This window comes from Sinohyriopsis cumingii, chromosome 3 (genome assembly GCF_028554795.1).
Source record: "Sinohyriopsis cumingii isolate HCF-2022 chromosome 3, ASM2855479v2, whole genome shotgun sequence".
Taxonomy (NCBI): domain Eukaryota; kingdom Metazoa; phylum Mollusca; class Bivalvia; order Unionida; family Unionidae; genus Sinohyriopsis; species Sinohyriopsis cumingii.
The window spans coordinates 137,800,836-137,813,671 of record NC_142963.1 but is presented as its reverse complement, the minus strand read 5'-3'; the positions used below and the strand labels follow the sequence as shown (position 1 = coordinate 137,813,671).

Sequence of the window (12,836 nt, the reverse complement as noted above, 5' to 3'; positions counted from 1 at the left end):
TTTATTGTCTGTAACAACTGCCTATGAATTCATCAGGTCATAGCTGTCATAACAGGCAAATCTGTTTTACATTAGAAAACTACGGGAAATACACTGTGAAAACATCCATAAATGTGAATGCTATGTGTTTATCTAACGAGATTTTGGAACAGAAGGAAGTAAGCTTTATAAGTTGACATTTGGGAACGGTTATAAATGTTGTATTTAAGCTCAGTAAAAGTTTGTTGACCAGCTTGGTAAATAATTTTTATAATAGAATTGGCATTAGATATGAAAAAAGATTCTCTTTTATGCATACTCTTTGTTTCATTTATTTAATATTTTTAATGTTACTTTTCGTTTTCAAGAAGACACAACTGTTGATTCAGCCACAAGTAGCTAATGAGCTCAGTGAAACAAGGTTAACTTGTAGAAGGGTACTACAAAGATCCTGTTGGCACTGAGGTTCAAACTTGTGACCCACTTTTGGCAATTTACAAAAACTATTGAAGAGATTGACTCAGATTTTGAAGTTAAATTGCTCATATAAAAATAATAAATTTGTAAACATTTATCTTGAGAAAGGTTTTCAGTCAGATATTCTTAATGGTCGGCAGAGCAGAACTGTTACATGGCTTAAACAAGTTTAAAAAGTCCTTGATTTTGAGAGGTTGTATTGAAAACTTGAATTTTTACAAAGTTTTCATTATTCTTGATGTTTTGGGACATAACTGTACAGCATGACAGCCTTTCACTATCACCAGTTGCAGAAACTTGAGATTAATCATCAGAAATATTTCACCAATCTGATAATAATAATCCCTATTTGGCCATGGCAAAATATATTGATCAAAAATTCACTTTGAAATTAAGACCAATGAAACATGAGCTTGTCACAGCTGAGAAAGGAGGGACCAGTGAAGAGTTAGATTTGATAATGTTATGTGCAGAACTTAATTAAGGTTATGATGATTGGAATTGTAACACATTCCTTCCTTGATTAAGACAATTTCACAGTTTCATGGATTCTGCCATGCAAGATGATTGGTCTTGGTTTATCATTGTCCTGTGTCTTCAAGATCATGTGTCAAATTTGGCAGTCTAGAGAAATCTTATGATTGGATGGAATTGAACCTGCTCCACTGCCTTGCACCAGGCAATATGTGAAAGGTCATATGATAATGGCAGAGATATTGCTGCAATTGTGGTGCTTAAAAATAAAAATTGGGAAGTTCAAGACTTTATAAAAATCAACATGCAGTTGAAACTTATGTCAACATTTAATCCTGCATGTCTGTTTGAGTGTATGTCACCATCTAGTTAGTCCTGCATGTCTATTGAATTTCAGAGTCTAGGTACTCTGGCATATCTACTGAATATCAGCATCTAGGTACTCTGGCATGTCTATTGAATGTCAGCATCTAGGTACTCTGGCATATCTATTGAATGTCAGGATCTAGGTACTCTGGCATATCTACTGAATATCAGCATCTAGGTACTCTGGCATGTCTATTGAATGTCAGCATCTAGGTACTCTGGCATATCTATTGAATGTCAGCATCTAGGTACTCTGGCATATCTATTGAATGTCAGCAACTAGGTACTCTGGCATATCTACCAAATGTCAGCATCTATGTACTCTGGTGTGTCTATTGAATGTCAGCATCTAGGTACTCTGGCATATCTATTGAATGTCAGCATCTAGGTACTCTGGTATATCTATTGAATTGAATGTCAGCAACTAGGTACTCGGGCATATCTACCAAATGTCAGCATCTATGTACTCTGGCATGTCTATTGAATGTCAGCATCTAGGTACTCTGGCATGTCAATTGAATGTCAGGATCTAGGTACTCTGGCATATCTATTGAGTGTCAGCAACTAGGTACTCTGGATTATCTACCAAATGTCAGCATCTAGGTACTCTGGCATGTCTATTGAATGTCAGCATCTAGGTACTCTAGCATGTCTATTGAATGTCAATATCTAGGTACTCTTGCATGTCTATTGAATGTCATCATCTAGGTAGTTCTGCATGTCTATTGCATGTCAGAGTCTAGGTCCTCTGGCATGTCTATTGAATGTCAACATCTACCAGTAGGTCCTCTGGCATATCTATTGAATGCATGTTATCATCTAGGTACTCTGTTCTGTTGAATGTCAACATCTAGGTACTCTCTCATGTCTATTGAATGTCAACATCTGGGTCCTCTGGCAGGTCTGTTGAATGTCAACATCTACTGGTAGGTCCTCTGGCATGTCTATCGAATGTATGTTATCATCTAGGTATTCTGGCATGTCTGTTTAATGTCAACATCTAGGTACTCTGGCATGTCTATTGAATGTCAGCATCAAGGTACTGTGGCATGTCTATTAAATGCCAACATTAAGGTACTCTGGCATATCTATTGAATGTCAGCATCTAGGTACTCTGGCATGTCCAATGTGACCCTGCTGTGCTTTAGAAAGTCTTGCTTTTGGGTAAACTGTTGTATTACAGTCATGAAAGAATATTCATTCTAAATATGTACAGTAATCTGACAAGTCTAGGGAACCTCTGTGATTCTGTGCTTAGTGACTCACACTCAGTGGGATGACATGGAGTATGTCTTGGGACATTGCACTTTACTTTCATTGCCATGGCTTTGGATAGCCTTTCTTGTTCTGACATGTCACTAAACATTAACCCTTCTCGCAAGTGTAGAAACAGAAATACCTTTGAACACATAGAAAGAGTACATGAAAACTATGTTTATTTCAGCTGCATTCACCATTAAATAGACATATCTTTAGAGGTACATTTAAACATGAAATTGGAGGCCCAGTTGCCAAGTGGTCAAAAGTCCTTGTCTTTACTGATCACTGCCATCTCATTTATCTCCTAGTGGGTTTGAATCTAGGGCTCGGCCAGTGTGGGTATGTGAGAAAGCTTGCCAGTAGCTTCACATGGGTTGGTGGTTTTCCCAGGTTCTTCCACCAGCAGTTTTACTGGTTGCCATTTATATCATGTGCTGAAAAATGCTATTAAACCCAAATAACAACAATAACAAAGTTAAAATCCTTGATGTCCAAGCCTTTCATTGACCACATGACATAATATTAAAGTGAAGTTTGCTTTTAATTAAGACAAAAATTGCTGTCAAAGTCCAGTTTTTTATAAAGCAAGAATTGATATTCCTTTTTAATGAATCCTCTATTTGCTAATAGTCCAATTCTCTTTTTTAGTCCTCTTTTTTCCATAGTTCCTCAATAATAAAACCATCTTTAATGATAAAAGAATCCCTAATCTCAAAACGTTTTGTTCAATTTTTCTTTAAGAAACCTTTTCTCAGTGATAAGTTCACTTTTCTAGTTAAAAATATTTTCAGGGCAGGTCACTTGTTCTGGTTTAACATGGGATAATAAATACAGTAAGCTCTTTGGAATATTGGCCTGGTCTTAACATGGAATAAATACAGTAAGCTCTATGGAATATTGTCGTCCTGGTCTTGACATGAGATAAATACAGCAAGCTCTATGGAATATTGTCCTGGTCTTGACATGGGATAAATACAGTAAGCTCTATGGAATATTGTCCTGGTCTTGACATGGGATAAATACAGTAAGCTCTATGGAATATTGTCCTGGTCTTGACATGGGATAAATACAGAAAGCTCAATGGACTATTGGCCTGGTCTTGACATGGGATAAAAAATACAGTAAGCTCTATGGAATATTGTCCTGGTCTTAGCATGGGATAAATACAGTAAGCTCTATGGAATATTGTCCTGGTCTTAGCATGGGATAAATACAGTAAGCTCTATGGAATATTGTCCTGGTCTTAGCATTGGATAAATACAGTAAGCTCTATGGAATATTGGCTCTGGTTCAAGATATTTGTCTTTTGTTGAAATGTGTAAATAAGATGAAGATGAAAATTGTATGATTCAGCCATCGATCACCAAAACTCGACTACGCTACCAAATTTGAAAGACTTTGGGAATATGTATAAAAATGATTGTCATATCAATTAATTTGTTTTGCCCAAAAAGAGATCATAGTATTTTACACAGATCAATATAACTCTACAGGATGTGAGTAATACAGCAAACTTTTTCATAAATCAACCGGTCACCATGCTGTATCTGTGTTATGCCACTGAGATTAATGTTTAAGACACTGATACTGTATCTGTGTTATGCCACTGAGATTAATGTTTAAGACACTGATCTCTATTGCTGGAGCTCTGGCAATACCATCCTGAACAAAATGAAAAGCATCAGTAAGAACAGATTATTTTTTGATTCCATGTAGAAGAATTTGCAAATTTGACTCAGCTGAATTTATTTTTAATTTTACAGAGACCATCAATTTATGCAAATTCAAAAAAAAGTCTCAAGTAAACTGAAAGAAAATAACCCTTTTGAATTATCCCATTCAGTAATAGCAATGCTATTCAGGTTAGTCCTAACTCAGTACCATGATTTTCTTATGGTCATCCTTAACTGGACACATTACACATTGTACACTAGTCTTCACTCTAATGAGGGTAACTATTAAAGTTTCCCTTAAAAAAATATGTAGGGTCACCTTATTCTGTGCATTGTATTTATGGAAATATATGGTCTAGTAAGGATAATGGGATCCATGACCATTCCTATGATAAATCAAGGACTGTGTTGTATTGAGGTACTTTGTAACGGGATCCATGACAATTTCCTTGCTATATCACAGACTGTGTTGTATTGAGGTACTTTTGTAAGGGAGCTATGACCATTTCCAAAGACCACTGTATTAGTTATATACTTGTATTGATCTACTCCAGTATTTTGTTGTCACTCAAGTTAGTTATGAAAGTCTTATCAATTATTTCCTTATATACAGTGTTCATGCAACTGTGAATATTGTAAACCCCAATTTGATGCTATATTATTGTTCAGTATAACAAGGTTTGTGCTGTTATATTATGATTTCAAGCAAACAGCAGTGACCTGATCTGATGTTGAACTACAGTATTCTGTGTAAGGTACCTCACTATAAGACAATTTTATATGGCAAGTATGGTCATGAATCCTATTTCATTATTTTATACTAATATTATATTTAAATATCTCACTGTAAAGCAACCCTCCTTATAAGGCAATCCATTTTAATGGCTACTGTCATAAATGTTATAGTGAGGGTGTGGTATATGTGACAGCACTGTGCTCTTTGCAGTTGGATACATAATATACTTAATTAAGTATGTGTTTACAATAAATCTTTCATTGTAAGTAGCAGACAGTTTTTTTTTAAGAATCTGGGAAACTTCATTTGTGAAAATAATTTTTGAAAAATATATGCTGTAAATGTGACCATTTGCTTGTAAACATTGCATGTCATTATGAATCTACAAAATCCACACAAATTGCAAGTCACCATAACAGAGTCAAAATGACAATCCACACAATTTGCATGACACTATAACACATTAAAATAACGAAATCCACACAAATTGCATGTCACTGTAACAGTACAATGACAAAATCCACACAATTTGCATGTCACTGTAACACATTAAAAAAAACAGAGTCCACACAAATTGCAAGTCACCATAACACAGTCAAAATGACAATCCACACAACCTGCATGTCACTATAACAAATTAAAATAACAAAATCCACACAACTTGCATGTCACTGTAACACAGTAAAATGACAATCCACACAACTTGCATGTCACTGTAACACAGTAAAATGACAATCCACACAACTTGCATGTCACTGTAACACAGTAAAATGACAGATTCCACACAAATTGCATATTACTATAAGACAGTAAAATGATACAATCCACACAAATTGCATGTCACTATAACACAGTAAAATGACAGATTCCACACAAATTGCATGTTACTATAAGACAGTAAAATGATACAATTCACACAAATTGCATGTCATTATAACACAGTAAAATGACAGATTCCACACAAATTGCATGTCACTATAACACAGTAAAATGACAGATTCCAAACAAATTGCATGTCACTATAACACAGTAAAATGACAGATTCCACACAATTTGCATGTCACTATAACACAGTAAAATGACAGATTCCACACAAATTGCATGTTACTATAAGACAATAAAATTACTGAATCCACACAATTTGCATGTCACTATAACACAGTAAAATGACAGATTCCATACAAATTGAATGTTACTATAAGACAATAAAATTACCAAATCCACACAATTTGTGTGTCACTCTAACACAATAAAATGAATGAATCCACACAAATTGCATGTCATTATAAGACAATAAAATGAATGAATCCACACAAATAACATGTCATTATAAGACAATAAAATGACAGAATCCACATGAATTGGATGTTACTATAACACAATAAAATTACCAAATCCACACAACTTTAACAACAACAAAAAGACTGAAACCACACAAATTGCATGTCATTATAACACAATAAAATGGCTGAATCCTCACAAATCTGAAGATGATGAAATATTATGATTTATATTATTTTAATGAAGAATTCTATGCCTATGCATTTGTCCTTTAGGGTCCACAGTTCATTTGTGGTCCTCTAAAAGCAATATTAGTTTTCTGGATGTCCATTAAGGTCCACAGTTCATTGGTTGTCCTCTGTGATCAACTCCTTATCAGTTACCCTCTATGGTACACAGATTATTGGTTTTCCTTTGGAGTCCACAGTTCATTGCTTGTCCTCTGTGATCAATAATTTATTGGTTGCCCTTTATAGTAAACGGCTGGTTGTCCTTTAGGTTGACAGTTCATTGGTTGTCCTATAGGGTTCACAGTTCATTAGTTGTCCTTTAGGGTCTACAGTTCATTGCTTGTCTTTTAGGGTCCACAGTTCATTGGTTAACCTTTAGGGTCTACAGTTTATTGGTTGACCTTTAGGGTCTACAGTTCATTGGTTGTCTTTTAGGGTCTACAGTTCATTGGTTGACCTTTAGGGTCTACAGTTTATTGGTTGACCTTTAGGGTCTACAGTTCATTGGTTGTCTTTTAGGGTCCACAGTTCATTGGTTGACCTTTAGGGTCTACAGCTTATTGGTTGCCCATTATGGTACACAGTTCAAGGGTTATCCTATAGGGTCCACAGTCCATTGCTTGTTATTTACATGAATTTTGTCTTTAATTGTGAGGCTGTTACCATAACAAGTTTTCCTTTGTTCTTCTTTCAAAGATCTTGTGTTGTTAAATTGCTCTGCTATATTTTATATAGATTGAACAATAAAACACAGTTGTGCAAAACTTGTTACATATGTATCCTACCATACTGATATAAAATATAATTTATCTGCATCTTTGCATTTTGCTTCCAGATTTACAAGTTAAAGGTTCAGGAATGCACACAGTACACCACATGCAAGTCTTGTCTGGGTGCTACTGATCCATACTGTGGTTGGTGTTCTTTGGAAAGCAAGTGAGTACCAGTCCATAATTATTCAAACTGAGGTTTGTTTTTAGCTCTACTGGTCATACACCTTGAGAGCTTATGGGGATGGTCTTTTGTCTCTCATCTGTCGTCATCCATCTGTCTAACTGGTCCAAAAAATGACAGTAGTTCTGCTCAAATAACCAATATTACAATCACAGTGCCTATCTTGAAGATTTTGTTATCAGTACTCTGCCACAAATGGCCATATTGACATGTGGTTATCACTAAAAGACTTCTGGTGTCTGGTTGGTCCTCAAAGAACAAGGTGCCAATCTGACCTCAAATATGGCTGCCATGATGGCCATCTTGAAAATCTTGTTATTGCTATTCCTCCCAAATGGAATTTCATATCAACATAAGGTTTTCACTAAAAGACTTCTTGTGTCTAATTGGTCCTGAATGAAAATGGTGATCCAGTATGGCCACCATGGAAGCCATATTGAACATTTTGTTATTGATATTCGTAAATGAAAGGTCCTAGTGAAGTTAATTTTCACTAGAAGATTTCTTATGGTGTCTAGTTCCACCTAAATGAAATTCTTCCTAAGATCCAAGCCAGTATTGTTACCCTGGCAACCATCTTCAAAATCTTGTTATTGCTAATCTGTCAAAATGGAAGGTCATGTTGACTTTCAGTTTTCACCAGAAAACTTCTTACGGTATCTGGTTGAAAATGGTGCTGATCTGACATCTAACATAGCCAATTTGACTATCATCTTGAAAATCTGTTATTGTTAGTTCTGAATGGATGGTCATACAGTAAAACCTGTCTTGTAAGACCACTGTTATGAAAGACCACCTGTCTTGAGAAACCAGGTTCTCCTTGCACAGATGTATTGGTTATATAGTGTTATTACCTATCATGAGAGACCACCTGTTTTGAGAGACCATTAATTTTGGGCAGGAGGGGTGGTCTTTCAAGACAGGTTCTAGTGTATCAGCATGGGTAATTCAAGAATATCAGAGATGGTTTCAACACTTGGCAGTTAAAAGAAGAAAAAAAAAATCATATATAGTAGATTCCTGAGAGAAAAAATTGTCAGTCAGTAGATTATCAGTTCCATGGAGGACTCTTGTTTTCCTTTATTTCCCATGCCCTAACCCTAACCCCTAACCCCTAACACATGCAAAATTTATTCTGTTAATTAGTGCTTTTATTTCTGTGTCAAAAATTATGTTGGGTGATTTACAAACTTGTGTCTAAAGCCCACTCAGGGTTTTACACAAAATAGTCTTTATAGCTGGACATCAAGAAAACCACAGACCAAGGGTGGGTGGGAGTTAACAGTGCTGTTAAATGGCTAAATGCTTATTGTATAATCACTTTGGGAATAATTATCAATAAAGAGATTTTTCTACTGAAGTTGTTTGATTTTTGTTTAGGTGTAAATTACCTTTTTTTCTCAAGATACCCAACTTCTGAAAGATAATTACTATTTTCCAAGAGGTTTCAACAAGCATCACATATAGGTGAAAAACTTTATATATTACATAACTGCTTTTTGTTGCTGTTGATTTACACCAAAACAAGATTCTGTTCTTTAATAAACTTGGGATATTTATTTCATGAAACAACAATCAGTGTCCAAAAGTAATATTGTAGTATTATTCTATAGCTTGTTGTATAGTAAAATATTGATGCTTTTATTTCATTGCAAGTAATAGTGAAATTTTTTCTCATCAATGAAGAAATCCACAGAGTGAATTTTAAGTACTGGAACTCACTTCTTCATGAAACATATCTGTTTAGATTTTTTAATTTAACAAATGCTCATTTCACTTGGTTGCCTTGCCATCTTGGATCACATTTGTGAACGAGCAATCTAATTTAATATAGTTTATGTGTATTACTTATATCATAATATTTATAACAATGTTGATTGATCAGTTGAAAAGAGTTGACCTGTCATGTGACCATGACCATGAAGTGTTGTTATCAGTAGGCATTGATGACATTTTCATTGATCAGAATTTTATTTCAGTGTACTTAGAAAGTTTTGGCGAAGAAAATATATGACTTCTTTTTAAAAATTGAGAATTTTATGGCATTGATTCAAATTTATGGGTACTAGACACCATTCTCGACCTTGAATCAAGGGATATATTGAGGTTTTATTTACAAGTTTTGATTGCAATTTTCTTGATCTTCAACAAAGAGGGATCAATTTTTGGGGTATTTTTGTATTAAAAAGGAATGGGATCCCTTACTATAAGTGGGTTCGTGAGTTATCTGGGTACAAGTTAGCAGGGGAGTATTGGGAAGATATTTATAACTTTCATTTCTTTTACATCACTTCAAGTAAACAGTGATTGGGAAACACTGTAGCATATGATGAATCCAAAATGATAGGCTACTTTTTACTTGGTATCTTTTCAACGCGGGCCACACTGGCACCTAAATTTTACTTAAGACGAGCTTATCAGTTTGGCATATTTTCTACAATGATGATTATAAGAGCTCATATCATGATGATGATAATTAAAATAAATCCACTGTGCAAAACAGTTAGAGTACACAGAGATTTACCAGACATTTGCAGGGTTTATACCAATAGATGGAGAGACCAAGAAAACATTGGTGCAATGAGACTGACTATTTCCATCCAACATGGATGAAATTTCTCATCGTTGTTTTACTCATAGAATATAAACCACTCCGGTGGCCTAAGTGGTTAGAGCATATGCCTCAGATGCAGGAGTTTGTGGGTTCAAACCCCAGCCGAGTCATACCAGAGACTTGTAAAAATGGTACCAGCAGCTGCCTCGCTTGGTGGCGGCACTAAATATACTATATTTTGTGCTGATTACTAAAATGGTTGCTCATATACATAATTATCTTAGAAAAAAGCAGTATTGGCTGGTCTTAACATATTCCAGTATGAAATGATGACAGCATATGTGACTATGAGATGAGATGATGTTGGAATACATGGGTAGTTATGTTTGTCATCATACCTCAGAACTTACATTCCCAACAAATTGCCAGGTTATCGTTTAATTTACGTCATTCTTGGAGTATTTTCCTTCATAATTACTGCCTACATGATGAGTGATTTGTCTTTTTTATTCAAGATTTGAGGCTCCATGTCTGCCAGGTGGGTTTGGTTTGGTTCTATATGCACTTCCAACACATTAGTGACTCCTGTATCATGCCAAGGAAATGCAAGCTAAATGTTTGTGCCAAGGACATACAGAGGCATCCAATCCAAGCTGGCCAGTGTGGAAATTGGACCTGTAATCCATTGGTTTTAAGTACTTTACCTATGTGGATTTTGGACCTGTGATCTATTGCTTTTAAGTACTTTACCTATGTGGATATTGGACCTGTGATCTATTGGTTTTAAGTACTTTACCTATGTGGATTTTGGACCTGTGATCTATTGGTTTTAAGTACTTTACCAATGTGGATATTGGACCTGTAATCCATTGGTTTTAATTGCTTTACCAGCTGAGCTAATGCAGCTTTTCCACCAGATGTGATAAAACGTGCAGTTCGATCATTGTCACCCACCAGGTGGGATGTAACTTCCAGTTCAGTCATTGTCTCCCACCAGTTAAGGTATAACTTGTGCTTCAGTCATTCTCTCCCACCAGGTGGGATATAACTTGTAGTTCAGATGTTGTATCCCACTGGTTGGATATAACTCACAGTTCAGTCATGGTCTCTCACCAGGTGGCATATAACTCACAGCTCAATCACTGTTTCCCACCAGGTGGGATATATATAACTTGCAGTTCAATCATTGTTTTCTACCAGGTGGGATATAACTTGTACTTCAATCATTCTCTCCCACCAGGTGGGATAAAACTTATAGTTCAATCATTGTATCCCACCAGGTAGGATATAATTCACAGTTCAATTATTGTATCCCACCAGGTGAGATATAACTTGTAGTTCAAACATTGTATCCCACTGATGGGGTATAACTCAGTTCAATCATTGTCTCCCACCAGGTGGCATATAATTCACAGTTCAATCATTGTATCCCACCAGGTGGCATATAATTCACAGTTCAATCATTGTATCCCACCAGGTGGCATATAATTCACAGTTCAATCATTGTATCCCACCAGGTGGCATATAATTCACAGTTCAATCATTGTATCCCACCAGGTGGCATATAATTCACAGTTCAGTCATTGTCTCCCACCAGTTAGGATACAACTTGTGCTTCAATCATTGTCTCCCACCAGTTAAGGTACAACTTGTGCTTCAATCGTTGTCTCCCACCAGGTGGCATATAATTCACAGTTCAATCATTGTATCCCACCAGGTGGGATATAGCTTGCAGGTTAATCATTGTCTCAATAGATGCAGCTTTAAGAAATGTTTTGGGGATTTAGAACAATGACATTAAAAGAGACAGAAAAGGTAAATGAAACATTAGTAGAATTTATAGTTATATAGCATGTGCAACTTCCTCTAGGGTGTAGGCTGGAAGGGTGATATTTAAAGCCACACCATATAGCCATTGATGTAAATAAGCAAATAAAACCTGGTTACAGGCTGTAGGGTACACATGCCTGTACTGTAGCATTCATAAAAATGCTGCAAGAACTGGGTAATTGGCAATGTGAAGTACACTGCATACTATTGCACTGGGTCATTGCAATGTGAAGTACACATACTGCATACTATAACACTGGGTCATTGGCAATTATGTGAAGTACACATACTGCATACCATAAAACTGGGTAATTGGCAGTGTGAAGTACACATACTACATACTATATATAACACTGGGTCATTGGCAAAGTGAAGTACACATACTGCATACTATAACAATCTTCAAATTAAACCTGACATACTATATGCAGGCAAACACTGTGTGACTTACTGAGGACAGAAAAAGTCATCTCAGTTGGCAAGTGGTTGAAACTCCAAGGTTGACTAGTTTTGTTGCATTGGTTTTGCATTTATAAATTTTTGTTTATAAATTGTTGTTGATGATGAAAAGTGCCATTTTAAATTTTTAGTGACATGCAGTATAGATTATTACTACAGAATTTGACATTGGAGAAAAGAATTTACATATGCAGGAGGTACAGGGGACATAACTCTTAAAGTTGTTTCTTGCTTTGATGTGTTTTAAGATTTGGTATAGTATTTAAGTCTACATTAAGACATAAAAAGTTATTGTGCCAAGGCAACTGGAGTAAATGTCTTTCATGGTCAAGTTTATTGGAGTAAATGTCTTTTAGTGTCAAGGCAATTGGAGTAAATATTTTTTAGTGCCAAGGCAATTGGAGTATATTTCTTTTAGTGTCAAGGCAATTGGAGTTAATATCTTGTAGTGCCACAGTAATTGGAGTAAATGACTTTTAGTGTCAAGGCAACTGGAGTAAATATCTTTTAGTGTGAAGGCAATTGGAGTAAATCTATTTTAGTGCAAAGTCAGTTGGAGTGTC

At 35.6% G+C, this 12,836-nt stretch overlaps 1 protein-coding gene across 1 annotated transcript in view; it reads left to right on the top strand.

The window, feature by feature from the left end:
• LOC149803939 (plexin-A1-like) overlaps positions 1-12,836 on the top strand; it is a 444,256-nt gene that overhangs the window by 246,163 nt on the left and 185,257 nt on the right. Inside the window, exon 5 of the mRNA XM_089953750.1 lies at positions 7,312-7,412. Within this exon, the coding sequence (XP_089809876.1) occupies positions 7,312-7,412 (101 nt within the window). The remainder of the gene's footprint in view (positions 1-7,311; positions 7,413-12,836) is intronic.